General features: G+C 37.1%; 1 protein-coding gene across 1 annotated transcript; it reads right to left on the bottom strand.

Moving 5' to 3' along the window:
- Positions 1 to 7,572: 7,572 nt before the first annotated feature.
- On the bottom strand, positions 7,573 to 19,333 carry LOC108391134 (macrophage metalloelastase). Its single transcript, XM_017650559.3, has 10 exons — positions 19,168 to 19,333; positions 18,049 to 18,296; positions 17,377 to 17,525; positions 17,163 to 17,288; positions 14,274 to 14,435; positions 13,636 to 13,759; positions 10,465 to 10,598; positions 9,953 to 10,112; positions 9,143 to 9,246; positions 7,573 to 8,196 (listed from the first exon to the last, which is right to left on the bottom strand). The coding sequence occupies exons 1-10, from the start codon at positions 19,270 to 19,272 to the stop codon at positions 8,096 to 8,098; spliced, it is 1,413 nt and encodes a 470-aa protein (XP_017506048.3). The 5' UTR covers positions 19,273 to 19,333; the 3' UTR covers positions 7,573 to 8,095.
- Positions 19,334 to 20,020: the final 687 nt, after the last annotated feature.

Below are 20,020 nucleotides of genomic sequence, written 5' to 3'. Positions count from 1 at the left end.
GCCTGGGACCGGCGCCGGAGGAAAAAAAAAAAAATCACGTGTTTTTTCTTTTTTTTTTTTTTCTGTTCCCTCTCTCATTGTTGCTGTTGTTGTTTTGGTTTGGAGAGTGCTTTTTGGAAGTCTTAAAGGGGCAGGACAGGACACTTAGACCAGAGGCAGGGAATCTGGGGATCTCTGGGCACTCTAACCCCCTGAGCAACAGGGATCACAGAGGCCCCTTATGGAGAAAAATAGCCTCTAGGCCGCTCCCCCTCCAACGGGGCTCCACCACTTTGGAGGAGCAGCCCCAGACAGGCCATGCCCACAGAAACAGTGGAGATAAACTCCATAGCAAACAGGTAGGTAGCAGAAGCCCTGTCTGCGCACAGCTGACAAGCATAAGCCACTAGAGGTCGCTATTCTCCCAGGAGAGGAAGGCCACAAACCAACAAGAAGGGAAGCTCTTCCAGTGGTCACTCTTACCAGCTCTGCAAACTATCTCTATCACCATGAAAAGACAAAACTACAGGCAGACAAAGATCACAGAGACAACACCAAAGAAGGAGACAGACCTAACCAGTCCTCCTGAAAAAGAATTTAAAATCAAAATCATGAACATGCTGACAGAGATGCAGAGAAAAATGCAAGAGCAATGGGATGAGATGCAGAGAAAAATGCAAGAGCAATGGGATGAAGTCCAGAGGGAGATCACAGATGTCAGGAAGGAGATCACAGAAGTGAAACAATCCCTGGAAGGATTTATAAGCAGAATGGATAAGATGCAAGAGGCCATTGAAGGAATAGAAGCCAGAGAACAGGAACGTATAGAAGCTGACATAGAGAGAGATAAAAGGATCTCCAGGAATGAAACAACACTAAGAGAACTATGTGACCAATACAAAAGGAATAATATTCATATTACAGGGGTACCAGAAGAAGAAGAAAGAGGAAAAGGGATAGAAAGTCTCTTTGAAGAAATAATTGCTGAAAACTTCCCCAAACTGGGGGAGGAAATAATCAAACAGACCATGGAATTACACAGAACCCCCAACAGAAAGGATCCAAGGAGGACAACACCAAGACACATAGTAATTAAAATGGCAAGGATCAAGGACAAGGAAAGAGTTTTAAAGGCAGCTAGAGAGAAAAAGGTCACCTATAAAGGAAAACCCATCACACTAACATCAGACTTCTCAACAGAAACTCTATAGGCCAGAAGAGAATGGCATGATATATTTAATGCAATGAAACAGAAGGGCCTTGAACCAAGGATACTGTATCCAGCATGATTATCATTTAAATATGATGGCGGGATTAAACAATTCCCAGACAAGCAAAAGCTGAGGGATTTTGCTTCCCACAAACCACCTCTACAGGGCATCCTACAGGGACTGCTCTAGATGGGAGCACTCCTAAAAAGAGCACAGAACAAAACACACAACATATGAAGAATGGAGGAGGAGGAGTAAGAAGGGAGAGAAGAAAAGAATCTCCAGACAGTGTATATAACAGCTCAATAAGCGAGCTAAGTTAGGCAGTAAGATACTAAAGAAGCTAACCTTGAACATTTGGTAACCACGAATCTAAAGCCTGCAATGGCAATAAGTACATATCTCTCAATAGTCACCCTAAATGTAAATGGACTTAATGCACCAATCAAAAGACACAGAGTAATAGAATGCATAAAAAAGCAAGACCCATCTATATGCTGCTTACAAGAAACTCACCTTAAACCCAAAGATAAGCATAGACTAAAAGTCAAGGGAAGGAAAAACATATTTCAGGCAAACAACAGTGAGAAGAAAGCAGGGGTTGCAGTACTAATATCAGACAAAATAGACTTCAAAACAAAGAAAGTAACAAGAGATAAAGAAGGATACTACATAATGATAAAGGGCTCAGTTCAACAAGAGGATATAATCATTCTAAATATATATGCACCCAATACAGGAGCACAAGCATATGTGAAACAAATACTAGCAGGACTAAAGGGGGAAATAGACTGCAGTGCATTCATTTTAGGAGACTTAAACACCACTCACCCCAAAGGATAGATCCACCGGGCAGAAAATAAGTAAGGAAACGGAAGCTCTGAACAACACAGTAGAGCAGATGGACCTAATAGACATCTATACAACTCTACATCCAAAAGCAACAGGATATACATTCTTCTCAAGTGCACATGGAACATTCTCCAGAATAGACCACATACTAGCTCACAAAAAGAGCCTCAGTAAATTCCAAAATATTGAAATTCTACCAACCAATTTTTCAGACCACAAGGGTATAAAAGTAGAAATAAATTCTACAAAGAAAACAAAAAGGCTCACAAACACATGGAGGCTTAACAACATGCTACTAAATAATCAATGGATCAATGAACAAATCAAAATAGAGATCAAGGAATATATAGAAACAAATGACAACAACAACACTAAGCCCCAACTTCTGTGGGATGCAGCGAAAGCAGTCTTAAGAGGAAAGTATATAGCAATCCAGGCATACTTGAAGAAGGAAGAACAATCCCAAATGAATAGTCTAACATCACAATTATCGAAACTGGAAAAAGAAAAACAAATGAGGCCTAAAGTCAGCAGAAGGAGGGACATAATAAAGATCAGAGAAGAAATAAATAAAATTGAGAAGAATAAAACAATAGCAAAAATCAACGAAACCAAGAGCTGGTTCTTTGAGAGAATAAACAAAATAGATAAGCCTCTAGCCAAACTTATTAAGAGAAAAAGAGAATCAACACAAATCAACATAATCAGAAATGAGAATGGAAAACTCATGACAGACACCACAGAAATATAATGAATTATTAAAGACTACTATGAAAACCTATATGCCAACAAGCTGGAAAACCTAGAAGAAATGGACAACTTCCTAGAAAAATACAACCTCCCAAGACTGACCAAGGAAGAAACACAAAAGTTAAACAAACAATTATGAGCAAAGAAATCGAAAAGGTAATCAAAAAACTACCTAAGAACAAAACCCCGGGGCCGGACGGATTTACCTCGGAATTTTATCACACAGAGAAGACATAATACCCATTCTCCTTAAAGTGTTCCAAAAAATAGAGGAAGAGGGAATACTCCCAAACTCATTCTATGAAGCCAACATCACCCTAATACCAAAACCAGGCAAAGACCCCACCAAAAAGAAAATTACAGACCAATATCCCTGATGAATGTAGATGCAAAAATACTCAATAAAATATTAGCAAACAGAATTCAACAGTACATCAAAAGGATCATACACCATGACCAAGTGGGATTCATCTCAGGAATGCAAGGATGGTAAAACATTCGAAAATCCATCAACATCATCCACCACATCAACAAAAAGAAAGACAAAAACCACATGATCATCTCCATAGATGCTGAAAAAGCATTTGATAAAATTCAACATCCATTCATGATAAAAACTCTCAGCAAAATGGGAATAGAGGGCAAGTACCTCAACATAATAAAGGCCATATATGATAAACCCACAGCCAACATTATACTGAACAGCGAGAAGCTGAAAGCATTTCCTCTGAGATCGGGAACCAGACAGGGATGCCCACTCTCTCCACTGTTATTTAACATAGTACTGGAGGTCCTAGCCATGGCAATCAGACAAAACAAAGAAATACAAGGAATCCAGATTGGTAAAGAAGAAGTTAATCTGTCACTATTTGCAGATGATATGATACTGTACATAAAAAACCCTAAAGCCTCCACTCCAAAACTACTAGAACTGATATGGGAATACAGCAAAGTTGCAGGATACAAAATTAACACACAGAAATCAGTAGCTTTCCTATACACTAACAATGAATCAATAGAAAGAGAAATCAGGAAAACAATTCCATTCACAATTGCATCAAAAAGAATAAAATACCTAGGAATAAACCTAACCAAACAGGTGAAAGACTAATACTCTGAAAACTACAAGTCACTCTTAAGAGAAATTAAAGGGGACACTAATAAATGGAAACTCATCCCATGCTCTTGGCTAGGAAGAATTAATATCGTCAAAATGGCCATCCTGCCCAAAGCAATATACAGATTTGATGCAATCCCGATAAAATTACCAGCAACATTCTTCAATGAATTGGAACAAATAATTCAAAAATTCATATGGAAACACCAAAGACCCCGAATAGCCAAAGCAATCCTGCAAAAGAAGAATAAAGTGGGGGGGATCTCACTCCCCAACTTCAAGCTCTACTACAAAGCCATAGTAATCAAGACAATTTGGTACTGGCACAAGAACAGAGCCACAGACCAGTGGAACAGATTAGAGACTCCAGACATTAACCCAAACAAATATGGTCAATTAATATTTGATAAAGGAGCCATGGACATACAATGGCTAAATGACAGTCTCTTCAACAGATGGTGCTGGCAAAACTGGACAGCTACATGTAAGAGAATGAAACTGGACCATTGTCTAACCCCATATACAAAGGTAAACTCAAAATGGATCAAAGACCTGAATGTAAGTCATGAAACCATTAAACTCTTGGAATAAAACATAGGCAAAAACCTCTTAGACATAAACATGAGTGACCTCTTCTTGAACATATATTCCCTGGGCAAGGAAAACAACAGCAAAAATGAGCAAGTGGGACTACATTAAGCTGAAAAGCTTCTGTACAGCGAAAGACACCATCAATAGAACAAAAAGGAACCCTACAGTATGGGAGAATATATTTGAAAATGACAGATCCGATAAAGGCTTGATGTCCAGAATATATAAAGAGCTCACACGCCTCAACAAACAAAAAACAAATAACCCAATTAAAAAATGGGCAGAGGAGCTGAACAGACAGTTCTCTAAAAAGGAAATACAGATGGCCAAGAGACACATGAAAAGATGCTCCACATCGCTAATTATCAGAGAAATGCAAATTAAAACTACAATGAGGTATCACCTCACACCAGTAAGGATAGCTGCCATCCAAAAGACAGACAACAACAAATGTTGGCGAGGCTGTGTAGAAAGGGGAACCCTCCTACACTGCTGGTGGGAATGTAAATTAGTTCAACTATTGTGGAAAGCAGTTTGGAGGTTCATCAAAATGCTCAAAACAGACCTACCATTTGACCCAGGAATTCCACTCCTAGGAATTTACCCTAAGAACGCATCAATCAAGTTTGAGAAAGACAGATGTACCCCTATGTTTATCACAGCACTATTTACAATAGCCAAGAATTGGAAGCAACCTAAATGTCCATCGGTAGATGAATGGATAAAGAAGATGTGGTACATATACACAATGGAATACTACTCAGCCATAAGAAGTGGAAAAATCCAACCATTTGCAGCAACAGGGATGGAGCTGCAGAATATTATGCTCAGTGAAATAAGCCAAGCGGAGAAAGAGAAATACCAAATGATTTCACTCATCTGAGGAGTATAAGAACAAAGGAAAAACTGAAGGAACAAAACAGCAGCGGAATTACAGAACCCAAAAATGGACTAACAGGTACCGAAGGGAAAGGAACTGGGGAGGATGGGTGGGCAGGGAGGGATAAGGAGGGGGGGATGAAGAAGGGGGGTATTAAGATTAGCATGCATGGGGGGGAGGGAGAAAGGGGAGGGTGGGCTGTACAACACAGAGAGGACAAGTAGGGATTCTACAACATTTTACTAAGCTGATGGACAGTAACCTTAATGTGGTTGTTAGGGGGGACCTGATAAAGGGGAGAGCATAGTAAACATAGTACTCTTCATGTAAGTGTAGATTAAAGATTAAAAAAAGAAAAAAAGAAAGAAAGAAAGAAAAGGGGGATTACTCCTTGATAGGATAAAACTATTGGTAAATCAAAGATCAATGCATGCTTTAAATATCCTTAATGTTGATCACTTAACGGATGTCAGATGATCAGCTATGGAGGTACTCTTTTATGATAATATTCCTTTCTCTTAATAAAAAAAAAAAAGCAGTCCCAGTGTGCTGACCTCCCATGAGTGCTGCACAGTGGTATAGAGGGCATGTCAAAGTGTGGGCAAAGGGTCTGTTTGTTTCTATGCAGAAGATCAAGGCCTAGCTTGGATACCCAGAAAATGAACTAAGATACAATATGAGGAGGAGCTTCCGCCATCAGCACTCTCTGGAGGACTCGTGCCGGGGGATGATCATCAAAAAGCCTCCACAGGGATCCGGGCGATGCTGCGGTCGTGGCTGCGTGCACCCCACCGTTTCCTGGACTTGCCATTGGAATGAGGAGGGAGATGTCTAGGCTGGCATGTGCATACAGTGAGACAACGAATTTGACCGGATCTGTACTGTTGGAACTCAACCAGGAGTTGGGAGGGGTGCAAGGTGTAGCACTCCAAAATCTTAAGACTATAGACTATCTACGGTTAAAAGGACATATGGGAGGTGAACAGAACCCAGAAATGGGCTGCTTTAATTTGTCTGATTTCTCTCAGACTGTTCAAGTACAGTTGGACAATATCCATCATATCATAGACTAATTTTCACAAATGCCTAGGGTGCCTAAATGGTTTTCTTGGCTTCACTGGAGATGGATGGTAATAACAGATTTGCTTTGTTTATGTCACTGTATTCTTATTATGTTAATATGTGTGTACAAACTAGTTAGAAGTTTAAAACCTATACATACTTAAGGTACTCTACAAGATATGTCAAAGAAATAATCAATCCTCCCATGTTTTCTTCCATATGCTACCTCTATAGCTTTTCTTCTTACTTCCTAATTACAACCCTTAAATAGAATTCGTGCCTCATATCGAATTCACCGAGTATCATAATTCCTCCAGGTGGTAAAGATACCTCGGGACAAGTGCTGGGCATAGAAGCCACAGGGCATAAATCTGCAAAGAAGTAAAAAGCTAACCTTTTCAAACAATATGGCTTCTCTCTCACTTACCAACTTTACATTTCCCTGTATGGCCCCGGAAGATGACTGGTTAGCCAGAGACGGGTAAGATTCCTCAAGGGAGGAACAACCTAAGACAGGCACAGTCGCAGGGGGGCCATCAGGTGAGAAATTGGGGATCAACAGAGGTGAGGCTCAGAACCTCATCCCCCCTGCTTTGAGAGAAATCTTCTGCATCCGTGGATGGTTTATTGCCCTTGTCTAGCTTGGATTAACACATAGTCTACAGGCACACACCTGATCATCTACAATTGCTCTCCTACAACACTAAACCATGTTTTCTACCTTTATCTTGCATCTACCTACCATTCAGCATTTTATTAAAAATAAAAATAATAATAATAATAAAGGGAGAAATGTGAGATCAACATATAAATCAAGTATAAAAATCAAATGAATATTCATATTTGACCTGATTGTTTATAGTTCATAATGTGTGATCAAAACTGCAAGTTTCTGTGATGAATGCCCTTGTACTGTTCACCATGTAAGAATTTATTCACTATGTAAGAATTCGTTCACCATGTAAGAACTTGTTCGTTATGCTTCAGAAGATTGGAGACTGACGAGAATTAGGCTTGAGATGGATTAATGATTGTACATTGAGCATTGACCCCCGATACTGAATTTTATTGTTGTTAACAACCATTTGATCAATAAATATGAGAGATGCCCTCTCAAAAAAAAAAAAAATCCAAGCACTTTCTTTCAAAGGTTTTATTTGAGCATATTTTTTTAATATGTCAAAACTGACAATAGAATAAAATTACCACCATGATTATATAATTTACTTACATATTACTCACATTAATTATAATTTTTAAAGTTCTAGATATATTCTCTTTTTACTCCAAGAGAATTAGTGATACCCTTGTTGAAACATTTAATGGTCAAAGACACTTATTGTTTCTTAATTTTGACTAAGCCAGAGAAGTAATTATAATTCCTCAGTTCAAGGATGTTAGGAACCAAGATGTTCTCTTGGCCTTTGAAGGAATCCATTTTCAAACTTAATTATTGAGTCAAGTAAAAATGAGGATTTCCAAAATTGCAAAGTCTTACATGTTTTGGATAATCATTTATCTATAGAATCATTTATCTATAGCCTATAGATATTATGATACATCTATGTAACGGTACACTGGGCATATAGCAAGTATGCAATAAATACTTATTAAATTGAAGTGATTTAACAAACAGCACTTGTTATTCCATTCCTAACAACCTAACATGATACTGCTTTTCAGCCTTCTGGTGACATGAAGGGATGCGGCATCATATTCAAGTATGTTAGATCCTTGGAAGAAATAGTAGTGTCCTAAGAATGAAAACAAATTGAATACTTTAAATCTCTGCTTGTAGCTCTTAAAAAAAGAGAGAGAGAGAGAGAGAGAGAGAGAGAGAGAGAGAGAGAGAGAGAGAGCGCATCGATCTCTATTTTTATTGAGGATCTAGATTAGACAATGTCTGATTCAAGAATATAAATACTGGGTGTTTGACTGGGTATGCTATCCCCAGATAGCTAGCTGTCTGTTGCATCCTTTCATCATTAAATTTCCTCATTAATTTTATTGATATGGTTGTTTGGTCTTAAAGGGACTATTAAGATGCAAATGTTTTTGAAAGGAACACTCCAGGTGGAGAACATAGAGGGGGAGAGAGGAGATTAGGCCTAGGTAGGGCATGCAGAGGCTTTGATCCAAAAGTGAAAAAACACATGGGGATAGGAATAAAAAATGAAATATCTTAACCCAGTCAAACAATGCTGCTTAGGCTGACTTTGCTTGAAGGCATCACAAACTCAAACAAACTCAAGCTTCTCTTATCCCACCCTCAGCCCCGGGTCACAGGGGCCCATGAAGGATGGAAGGGGCTGAAAGGAAGGTAAAGAACACAAGGTACAAAAACACATGAGAAACTCATTTGAATGACTCTTGGCTGCTATATGCTCATTCATACACTCTGCAGCTTGATGTGTCTGGAAATTGCAGAGACTCAAGACATATGGAAGTGGCAGCAGTCACATGCCCCCACGTGCTAGACCACCCTACAGAAGCTCCATCGGGCCTACCTTGCTCATTCTTCTGGCCCACTTACTTGAGCCAAGTACAAATTTGTGAGTTTTCCCTCTGTGGCCCTGTGGAAAACTGTAGAGTCCTGTTTTTCTAACTCAGATCCTATTCTTTGATCTTGGAGGCTTTATAATCAGTTCAGTGTTTTACAAAGGAATTTCCAGTATCTTCACAACTTGCTAATCTACTTACTGTTATAATAGAAGGCTGCATCAATTTTAGGCCCAGTTTCTGGCAAGTGTGTGGTAATCAGTTTAGGATAACCAGGGTCCATTAATTGTTTCTTTTCATCGTACCTAAGCAAGGAAATAACCAGCAGGAACTCCATCAGAAAACGGATTTCATCACATAAATCTTGATATTTCATTACATGAACCAGGGAAACCACCGTATTCTCTCCTGAAAGGCTCTTCATGAAAGGGTTTAAACTGCACTGATAAGAAAACCAAAAACCTAAACAATTCACAGATGTACTCGGGGTCCTGTAGGATTCAACCCCAGGCTTCCTGACTGCTAATCAAGCACTTTTCCCACCTCTCTACAGTGCTTCAGCCAGTGCCCAGCCCTGTCTGGGATCTGACTGTCTCACTTCCTGTTACTGAAGACCCTGCAGAATTTGCTGTCACTCAAAGGATGCTTTCCTCATTTTGTCTTCTTGGGTCCAATGGTTATGGAAAGGAATCTGAAAATCTGTATATCCTCCACACTGACTGTGCAAATATCTATAGCACTATTTTTCTATGTGTTTCCACTATTGTTAATAGCATTACATTTTATTTAAAGCATTCCTTTAAAAAATTGTGTTATCTCATAAATCAAAACCTTAAAATCCAGATAAAGAACTACTTTGACAATAACTATTCCTGTCCTTTATTCTCTTGTTCTCTCTCCCAAGAAGGTAAAGGACTTTGAGAATTTCATAGAAAAACTATCTTCTGGAAACCCCACTCTCTGACTGTTTCACAAATCTTAGGGGTCAAATTGCCAATCATGAAAGCTCACCTCCAATATTGATTATCTACAAAGAAGTAGGTCTTATAGTGAAGTGGGTTAAAAACAGCTGCATCAATTTTTTTCACAAAGTCAGGAAAGCCCAGAGAATGTATGCTCTTGGGATACTTGGGCTGTGGTCTTAAATCACTGATTAACCAGTACTTATCATCTGTGAAGACAAAGAAAATGATGATTGTATGGAATCATATAGAAAAAGTAATAGAAATAGTTACTCACTACAAACCTCATTCTTTATCCACAGTTCCAAACTGTATAGCTTCTTGTTTTCTTAAACATGGTCTATCTCCTATGTTTCTGTATATTTTTTCAAGTATTATGATCTCATATTTTTCAAACTTTTCCTGAAAGTTTTATTTATTACCTATTTGAGCTTATAGTTCAGATCCATTAATGAAATTGGAGTACCTTTTTGGTTTATGTTTATAAAAATCAGTAGTATTTCCTTAATTAAGTTTCTTCCTTAAAGTTGACTCAATACCAAAACTTTACATTGGTGTTACCTTTAAAAACAAAAACTTTATTTCTGGCTCTAATTTCATAAGCAGCTTGAATGCCAGATGGTAATGTTGGCCACAAGGAAGAAATTAGACTAACATTGCTCTTTGGACTCTCTGGAATCTTCCACCAGACGAACCTGATGAAAAACATTTAACACATGTTAAAAATCACTGTAGACTTAAAACAATGAATTGTGAGTGAGAAGGATCTATAAAATGATTTAGTATTTCCTTCTACTATCTTCACATTCTGTTCCACGGATGTCTTTGTAGGAGCACCACAAGAAAATGTCTTAATCAACTCTTTGATAATAACAATAATTTTAACAGTCAAATCAATATATGGGAATGCCTTGGTGCTTAAATAAAGGGATTACATTCTAGTCTGTCCCCACAATCTATTCACCAGTTTTGCAATCTAAAGGAAGTCACTTATGCTTAAGTATCTCAGTTTTTAAATCTCAGAAATTGAGAGTAATGAAACAAGAAATCAATTTCAAGAAGAAAACTGAAAAAAAAAACCACAAATGTGGAAACAAAACCACATACTACTAAACAACCAACAGATTAAGGAAAAAAATCAAACAGAAATGAAAAAATACCTGAGACAAATGAAAGTGAAAATGAAAACGCAATTTTCCAAAATCTATGGTATGCAGCCAAGGCAGTTCAAAGAGGGAGGTTTATACTGATACAAGTCCATCTTAAGAAACAAGAAAAATCTCAAGTAAACAATCTAACCTTACACTTAAAGGAACTAGAAAGAGAATAACAAAGTACAAAGTTAGTACAAGGAAAGAAATAATAAAGATCAGAGCAGAAATAAATGAAATAAAGACAAAGAGAAAATATTGTTAAAACTCAGAGCTTATTCTTTGAGAAGATGAGCAAAATTTATAAATGTTTAGTCAGATTCATCAAGAAAAAAGGAGAGGGCCCAAATAAAATGAGAAATAAAAGGGAGGTCACAAGCAATACCACAGGAATAGCAAGGATCATTAGAGACTGCTATGAACAATTATATGCCAGCAAACAAGACAACCCAGAGGAAATGGGCAAATTTCTAGAAGCATACAATATTCCAAGTCTGCATTAGGAAGTGATAGAAAATCTGAACAGACCAATAACTAGTAATGAAACTGAATCAGTAATAAAAACACTCCTCAAAACAAAAGTCCAGGACTGATAGTTTCACAAGAGAATTATACCAAACATATAAAGAAGAGTTAATATCTATACTTCTCAAACTATTCCAAAATATTGAGGTGGAAGGGGTGCTCCCAAACTCATTCTATGAGGTCAGTATTATCCAGATGCCAAAACCAGGCAAAGACACAGCCAAAAAAGAAAATTACAGACAAATACCTCTGATGAAGACCAATATCTCTAATAGATGCAAAAATCCTCCACAAAATGTTAGCAAGCTTAATTCAACAGTGCATTAAAAAATAAACTGGAAATGGATTAGAAACCTAAATGCACAACCTAAAATCATAAAATTCCAAGAAGAAAACATAAGCAGTAAACTCTTTGACATTGAGGTTTTTTTTCTGGATATGTCTCCTCAGGCAAGGGAAGCAAAAGCAAAAATAAATGAGTGGGACTATATCAAGCTAAAAAGCTTCTACATGGAAAAGGAAGCTGTTAACAAGATGAAAAGGCAACCTACTGAATGAAGATATTTGCAAATGATCCATTCAATAAGGGGTTAATATCCAAAATACATGAAAGCAACAAATAATCTTATTTAAAAATGGGCAGAGGGCCTGAATAGACATTTTCCAAAGAAGACATACAAATGGCCAATAGACACCTGAAAAGATGTTCAATATCACTAATCAACTGGGAAATGCAAATCAAACCCCAGTGAGATATCACTTCACACCAGTCAGAATGGCTAGTGTTAAAAAGACAAGAAATAAATGTTGACAAGGATGTGGAAAAAAGGCAATTCTTGTGCACACTGTTGGTGGGAAGGTAAATTAGTCTGGGCACTATGGAAAGCACTAGAAGGTTCCTCAAAAAATTAAAAATAGAACTACCATAAAATTTGGAAATTGTACTTCTGTATATTTACCCAAAGGAAAAAAAATTCAAAAAGATATATGCATCCCTATGCTTCTTGAAGCATTATTTACATAGCCAAGATATGGAAGCAATCTAAGTGTCCATCAATAGACAATGGGAAAAGAAATTGTGGTACACACACACACACACACACACACACAATGAATATTACTCAGCCATAAAAAATAATGAAATCTTGCCATTTGCAGCAACATGGATGGACCGCAAGGGTATTACACTAATTAAAGCAAGACAAAGACAAATACTGCATAATTTTACTTATATGTGGAATTAAAAAAAACAAATGAAGAAACAACAGAAACAGACTTACAGATACAGAGAACAAACTGGTAGTTGTCATAAGGGAAGGTGTGTGGGGGACAGACAAAATAGGTGAAGGGAATTGAGAGGTACCATCTTCCAGTTCTAAAATTAATAAGACATGGAGATGTAATGTACTACATAGGGAATATAGGCAATAATATTGTAGCGACTTTGTATAGAGACAGATGGTAATTAGACTTATTGTGGTGACCGTTTCATAATGTATGTAAATACTGAATTACTATGTTGCACAACTGAAGCTAAGACAATATTGTGGGTCAGTTATACTTTAGTTTAAGAATATGGAGACTGTTTGCGTTCCCTACCCAATGCTAATCTTCTCCACTCCCCTATCCTTCTAATATCTGCTTCAATCTGTTTTCTAAGACATATACAATAAGTCGTCCTGGAATTCTCTTCTTTATAATCAAGGATCAAATCTTTTAAATAGGTATTTTGTCAGAGCTTCAACTCCAGGCTTCACCATTTTAATCTATGATTAAAATAGTTTGTCTTCTTTGCTTCCTGTCTTATCTTTCACCAACCCAGATTCCTACTGCAAATCTGTCTTTTACACACCGATTTTCTAGTTAAAACACAAGTATAATTACACTGTTCTCTTGCTTCAAAATCTACAAGCTCTCTCCACTTCAGACTCATGTCCAACTTCCTACTCACAATTTTCATCTACTTCCTTTTCCACTATTCTCTGACAAAAAAAAAAGAAGTCTATGGACAGAACCCTTAATATTGTGAGACATGAAGATATGAAGAAGATCCTACCTGTCTTTAAATAAATATATTTTATTTCCTACTGTAGTGACAGCATCAAAACTCAAACTGGAGTCACAGGTAGTTGATTCTGTATTGTCAGGATTTGACAAGGGTTGGTGCTTTACTGGATGCCCTGAAAAATACATTTCAAGAAACATTAGGAAAAAAATCTGTATTTTAGCTCCCATTATATATTATAGAAATAACCTCATTGCTTGTTTCCCACGTAATTTGAACTCTTACAAATAATGACATGATGGCCCAAGAGGAAGAAACATTTTTTAAACATTCAATTTTTCTTAATGAAAAGTGCATTAAAAACAATTTAAGCTTTCTATAATATTCATAGGAAGCATATAATAAATATTTTTTTCCCCATGTGGTTGCAACATCATGGAAGAGAAAAATGTGATCACCCTGGTTGTTCCAATGAGGTTATTTCTTTGCACACCTTCTCAAGTAGACAATGGCATGTTGGATAGAAAGAACAAACTTCTTAATGCTCTGACATTAACATACTAGGTCTCTTTTGCTCATCTGTAAGTTGAAGAAAATATCTGTGCTACCTACTTCACAGGTTTTTCATGGGACGCACAAAAGAGAAGAGTATCTTTATAAGGCAAAAACGGTAACAATATTCGACTCACCATAGAGAGACTGAATGCCACGTACGTCATCCGCAGAAAGGCGAAATGTGTTGGGGTTAACGTAACGGTAGGTAGGGAACATTATGGCTTTTGGGTCATTGGAATGGCCAAGACCCAAGGAATGGCCAAGCTCATGAACAGCAACTAGGAACAAGTTTGTGCCTAAGAGGAAACCAAGAAAAGTAGGGAAAAGAGTAGTGAAACATCTAGAGGACACTGACACCACTGAAATCTGATATAACAAAAGGGAATATTTGGAAATCCTTTACTTATTTCCTCTCTCTCTTGCACAGGGGTTTTCAACCTTGGCACTATTGACATTATAGGCCAGATAGCTGTTGTCAGGGCTGTCCTGTGCACTATAGATGTTTAAAAATATTTGGTTTTGACATTAAATTCAAGTAGCAAACCCCCCTACAGTTTTGACAACCAAAAAGTGTCTCCCCACATTGCCACATATCCCTTTTGGGGTAAAATTCTCTCTGCTTAAGGATCATTGCATTAGTAGACAAGTTAAATATATTCTGCTGTGAAAATTTCTAGAATAACTCATAGCCATGTTGAATAGCTCTCACTGATTCTAAATCAACCCCACTTGATTGTGCATTTACTCATGATCAGGGCTTCAGTGGATATAGAAAAATCTCTAGTAATCCTTTACTAAATCCTGGTATAAGGCCATATTGAGCTTCAGGTACTGTGAGTCACTGAGAAATGTACCACATTGTGTCAATTCCTTATACAACTGAAAGGAAGCCACCATGCTCTCTATTGACAGATGTGGACACAGTGTCAGCAAAATTAACTGATCAAATTAAGTGCTTGAACAAAGATTCAAATCCAAGTTTGACTCTAAACCTTTTACTATACATGATTCTGAATGAAATCAAAGATATTGTGCTTATAATTTACACAGTTACACCATCAAGTTATAATCATGCCTGTTCATTTATTTTCTGTATGTGCTGGAGGATGCACTTTTGTAGGTAACAGAGAGGGGAAGTATCTATTCTCTCAAATTTCTTAATTCTTGGAAGATTTGAATAACTCCAGACTGTTCTTTTTTTATCTGTGTTCTAGTCTAATGCCTTCATTTCTGCCTCTCTTTTTCTATGGCAAAACTGAATCTCAGAAGAACAGACTTGGCCAGTTCACATATCACTTAGCCGCAGAGCCCAGCCTTGAAATAGTCTCAGTACCCAAGTGTGAACAAAGTCTGCATCTCTGCCTTGTGGGTGTCTCCAAGCACCTCCTTTAACAATAGGGTTCAGCAATTAACTCAGAGGTGCTTTCACTTCTCTCAAATTATGAGAAAGAAGCAAAGACTGGCATTCTCTACACTCTGCCTAAGACAGGGAAGAATAAACAAAGCCTTTTATAATTTGGCCTAAGCCTAAATTTATCCTATTCCCTTTCCTATAATACTTTGTACCAAAGACCACCACTGGCCCTCATCTCAAAATAATGTATTTTTGTTTATGTTCTGTTCCCACTAGATTGTGTACTCTTCCAGGGTAGGACTGCGTCATTTTCATCTCTGTCCAAACACCCCCATTACCTAACACCATAATAGAGATCAGTAACCATCTAACTAATTGTTCATCTAGTTTACTGTGTTAAAAACTTAGGCTAAGTATAATTTTCATAAGTCACTCAGCTTTTTGAAAGCATAGAATTGAGCCAATTAAAAATAAAGCAACGTGGACAGGTAGAAAGTACACACTGGGTTAAGATAAGAGCTAGGAAATGTGCTGGCCCCACCTTTTTCATCAGCTAGCTACTAAACTTTTCATGGTATCAATTTCCTCTATTTATAAAGATCTGTTAAATGATTTTTCTAAGGTTCTTTAGAGTTGCAAAACATTTTGTTAAGGGCAACTAAATTTCCCATATCAGATGAAAAGATTATAAGCCCCAAATAACTTTGGATATCTGGGCAAATTTAACACGTCTAGTTGAGGACTGCAGCTGAGCAAGGTTTTAATCCTATATCTTGACAATGCCGAAGTTCTCTTCTGAATCAAGAATTTTATAAGCATTAGGTCAGATTAAAACAAACAGCCTTTCTGGCCTACAAAATATAGTTATCCAATGTGTACAACATCAGCCAGAGAGAGGGGATGTTGAGTACAGCATGTTCTTGATAACTTTCTCTCCATTTACTTTCTGTGTGAGTCAGTCATATAATCTAGAATTTTCAAATAGAAAGATCAGAAAGGCTTCTGATACAATGGCTGGAATTGTCCAGTGAATAGTGATTCTTCCAAACAGGGAAAGCTAGTTTATCCCCATCACTCAACTGTCTGAAAGGGATGATGAATTATAGCCCATCTGTAAATTCAAACAAGGTATTATTAAATAATCAGTTGGTTGTTTTGAAATTTTTATCCCAGAATCACAAGAGACTACATGACCATATAACCTTGTGTTTCTTCATAAATTCTCTATAATAAAATTTCATCTTTCTGTGTCACTATGAAGCTAGGAATACATTGGATCATGCAAATGGCCACCCTATCTTAGGTTTGTTGGCATACACAGAAATAATAGCTGTGTTTGCTGGAGTTTATGGATTGCACTGTCAAAAATGGATCACCTAAATAATAGCTTTTACCTTCTCATACTGTGGTTCTTAAGGTTCCTGAGTGTATACTAACAAACTGGCTCATCTTTGGATTCTTATAATTGATCTTTGAGATAATCTAGTCCAATATGCTCAATTTTGGGGGAGTGAAATTCAGACAAATTGTTACATTTTATTTAGTGGTGAAATTATAATCAGAACAAATTTCCCTATCCTATAATCTTTTCTTAGAGTGAAACCTTTAAAAAATGGGACGTAATTTAGAATTTGTTAGGGTATTTTTGTAGTTTGGTTTATTTGCCCACCTTTGTAGTATTTAGTCCAGATTTCAGCCTCATCAAAATGCGCGTCCCCTCCAATGCCTGGCCCGGGCCCGTAAGCATGGGCTATGACTCCTCCTCTGCCATCAAAAGGACTTGAGTCTCCATGAGCTTTTTAAAAATGAAAGAAAATTAGCCCTTCTATACATTCTATAGGTCATGACAAATGATAAAGATGAAGTAAGCCCAAGTTCTCTACCTCCAAGTGCAAAACGTATCATAATGTCAGCAACGCCAGCATAAATTCTTTTGAATTTCAGGGGTGTCACATTGCTCCATACTTGAAAAGCTTTCTGGATGGAATAGTCAACATCCTCACGCTTCATGTCAGGAGTGTAATTATTGATTCTTTACCAACAAAATCAAAAAGAGAAAAATATATGGAAACCAACTGTTAACTGTCTCATTATTATACTTAATTTCTGCTAGCTTCAGTGGAGAATGAATCATTTCATAAATCAACAGTCCAGATAAAGAAAAAATGCCTCAGTAGCTACAGAAACATTTATCATTTATCATTCCTTAGATATAATTTGATTTCTTCTCATTCATGGTTTATAGGTCATCATAGTGAAGAATTTACATTCATAGAACCTTATACCTTTGTCCCTGCTCCCAGACTTCTGCATTTACCCATCTTGGCTATTCTGTAACTTTCTCCTGTCTCTTATATAGTGTAGGTTTAGCTTCATTCTCCTTTTATTTGCAGTCTTCCTACTCTGCTCTGGACTGGCAAACCAAACAACTCACCCATAAGTGAGAATCCCCACTTCTAGAGAAAATGAATTTTAACACAGGACTTGGATTTAGGGCTATATGTAAGTAATTCAGGTGTCTAGAAGTCAGACCTAGTCCATAGCTCAAATGTTACCTGTAGGTGATAATACGTTTCTTCCACACTGCCCCCCCTGATATTCTCTTGAAATGGTGGACATCAGGCACTCCGCATCGAGGTGTGTGCATCACATCCAAAGTAGGCGTGTCCAGTTTCCCAGTCACTTGTAGCCTGAAGAAATGCTGCATTTCCTGAATTTTATTCTCCATGTCGTTACTATTGTCTTTCATCCTTGTCATTGGAATTTTCTCCATCTCAAGGTCATAAAAGTTTGCCAAGTACCTCTGGGAAACATCAGTTAGTAATTCATTATTATACATGGAAAGGTTTCTGCTGGAACTCTGCATATCTGACTCAACTGTATACTGCTGCTTTTGAATCAGATATCAGACAATTAACTATAATGAAAAAAATTCTTAATTTTCTGTGCTGTCAAATATGTGTCATAAACTAATAACAAACTTGATTCCTAGAAGCCCACTGAAAACACCTTTATGTCTCTACCTCTTCAAACTTGTTTCTACTCTTTAAAACCTCCAACATCTAACAAATCATGGCAAACCTTTATTGTCAGGATAGATTATTAATAAAAGTTGGGATGAAAATTTCTTGCTTAAAAATCCAAAGCTTAAAACAGTGGATAACTTACAACAAATTCAAAGTTAAGATAGTCTTAGAAAATGGGGAGGTCATACAAACTCATATAATTAGAGAAAAGAAATGAAAAATACCTTTTTTTAAAAAAAAAAGAAAGCTCACAAAAAATCTGGGATGAGTGAAGGTATAGCGTATTCTTAAATTATCATGGCAGCATGAAGTGGTTACATGAATCAAGCCATTGTTCAAATCCCAGATTATTAGCAGCCTTAAATAATTAATGGTAAACAGCATAGCAGAAGTAGAGCTCCAATTATTTTGAACTAAAACTCTTTGGCCAAAGCATTTTAGTAGAAGGAATGGGTTCACTCACCAATTTTATAATACTCCTTCAAGCAACACCTTTTTCTTACATTCTCCTTTGTAAAGAAAAATTCAGGGTTAAAAGCAAATGGCCCCTTAAACCAAGTTTTCAGCTAATGCTTTTCAAGATAAAAATGATTAATGTAATAAATTTTGAAAACCAGGCTAGATAAATACTACAGTGTCAATACTTACTTGAGCAAATACTACGTCATTTTCTTCAGGGCTCTTATAGGTAGTCAGGGGAATAGCTCCAGAAGCTGTGACTTGCAGGACCAGTATTAGTAGAATAAACTTCATTCTAAACTTCTGAGTGGCTGATCCCAGTTTACCCTGTTCCTTTTCAGTACAAGTTCCTTAAATGTCCCTCTTTTTATAGCTCTTGGGGCAGGCTCTGTGAATATTAACTCATTTGAGTGACTCACAGTTGATATCATCCTTTGATTTATCTCACAAACATGCAAACACAAGCATGGTCTTATCTAGGACCAACAATGGATCAATTAGCATTGAACTCATCACTCAAACAGCTAGGAGTATATTATTTCAAAATAAATAAGCTCCCACTTCTACCTGCCTTACAAAATAAGCCATTATACAGGAAATATTAAGCACCTAAAATATTTTTAAAAACTTGAAAGTGTATTTTTAAAAGATCAATGCCTGAATTTTTACCCTAATAATTTCTTTATATTCATTATAGGTGAAATAAGCTATTTTTAAAAAATTAAATTTAAAAAGGTAGACAAATACAGTCCTTTTACTAGGATAGAAGAATCCTCTCTAAGCTGATTCTAGCTCTCTAGAGGACTGTGATATAGAGATTTCATGTTTAGCAAGGAAAAGTTCATAACATCGTGATGCATTGATGTTTGCTCTATGTGTTGTACAGGCTTAGATGTGTGGTTCCTGCGATGTGAGATCTTTAGCCATAGGATCTGAGGCCTAATTCCAACTGTGTAGCTGGGTAAAGAGACTCCAGCAGCAGATTTCCCTACCTTCCGAATTGTTTGAAGTTAGCAGCATGAAGGTCAACACTTTGCCTTTT

The sequence above is a fragment of the Manis javanica genome, chromosome 6 (genome assembly GCF_040802235.1).
Source record: "Manis javanica isolate MJ-LG chromosome 6, MJ_LKY, whole genome shotgun sequence".
In the NCBI taxonomy this organism is placed as follows: domain Eukaryota; kingdom Metazoa; phylum Chordata; class Mammalia; order Pholidota; family Manidae; genus Manis; species Manis javanica.
Note: the sequence above shows the minus strand (reverse complement) of the source record. Positions and strands in the feature narration are given on the sequence as shown.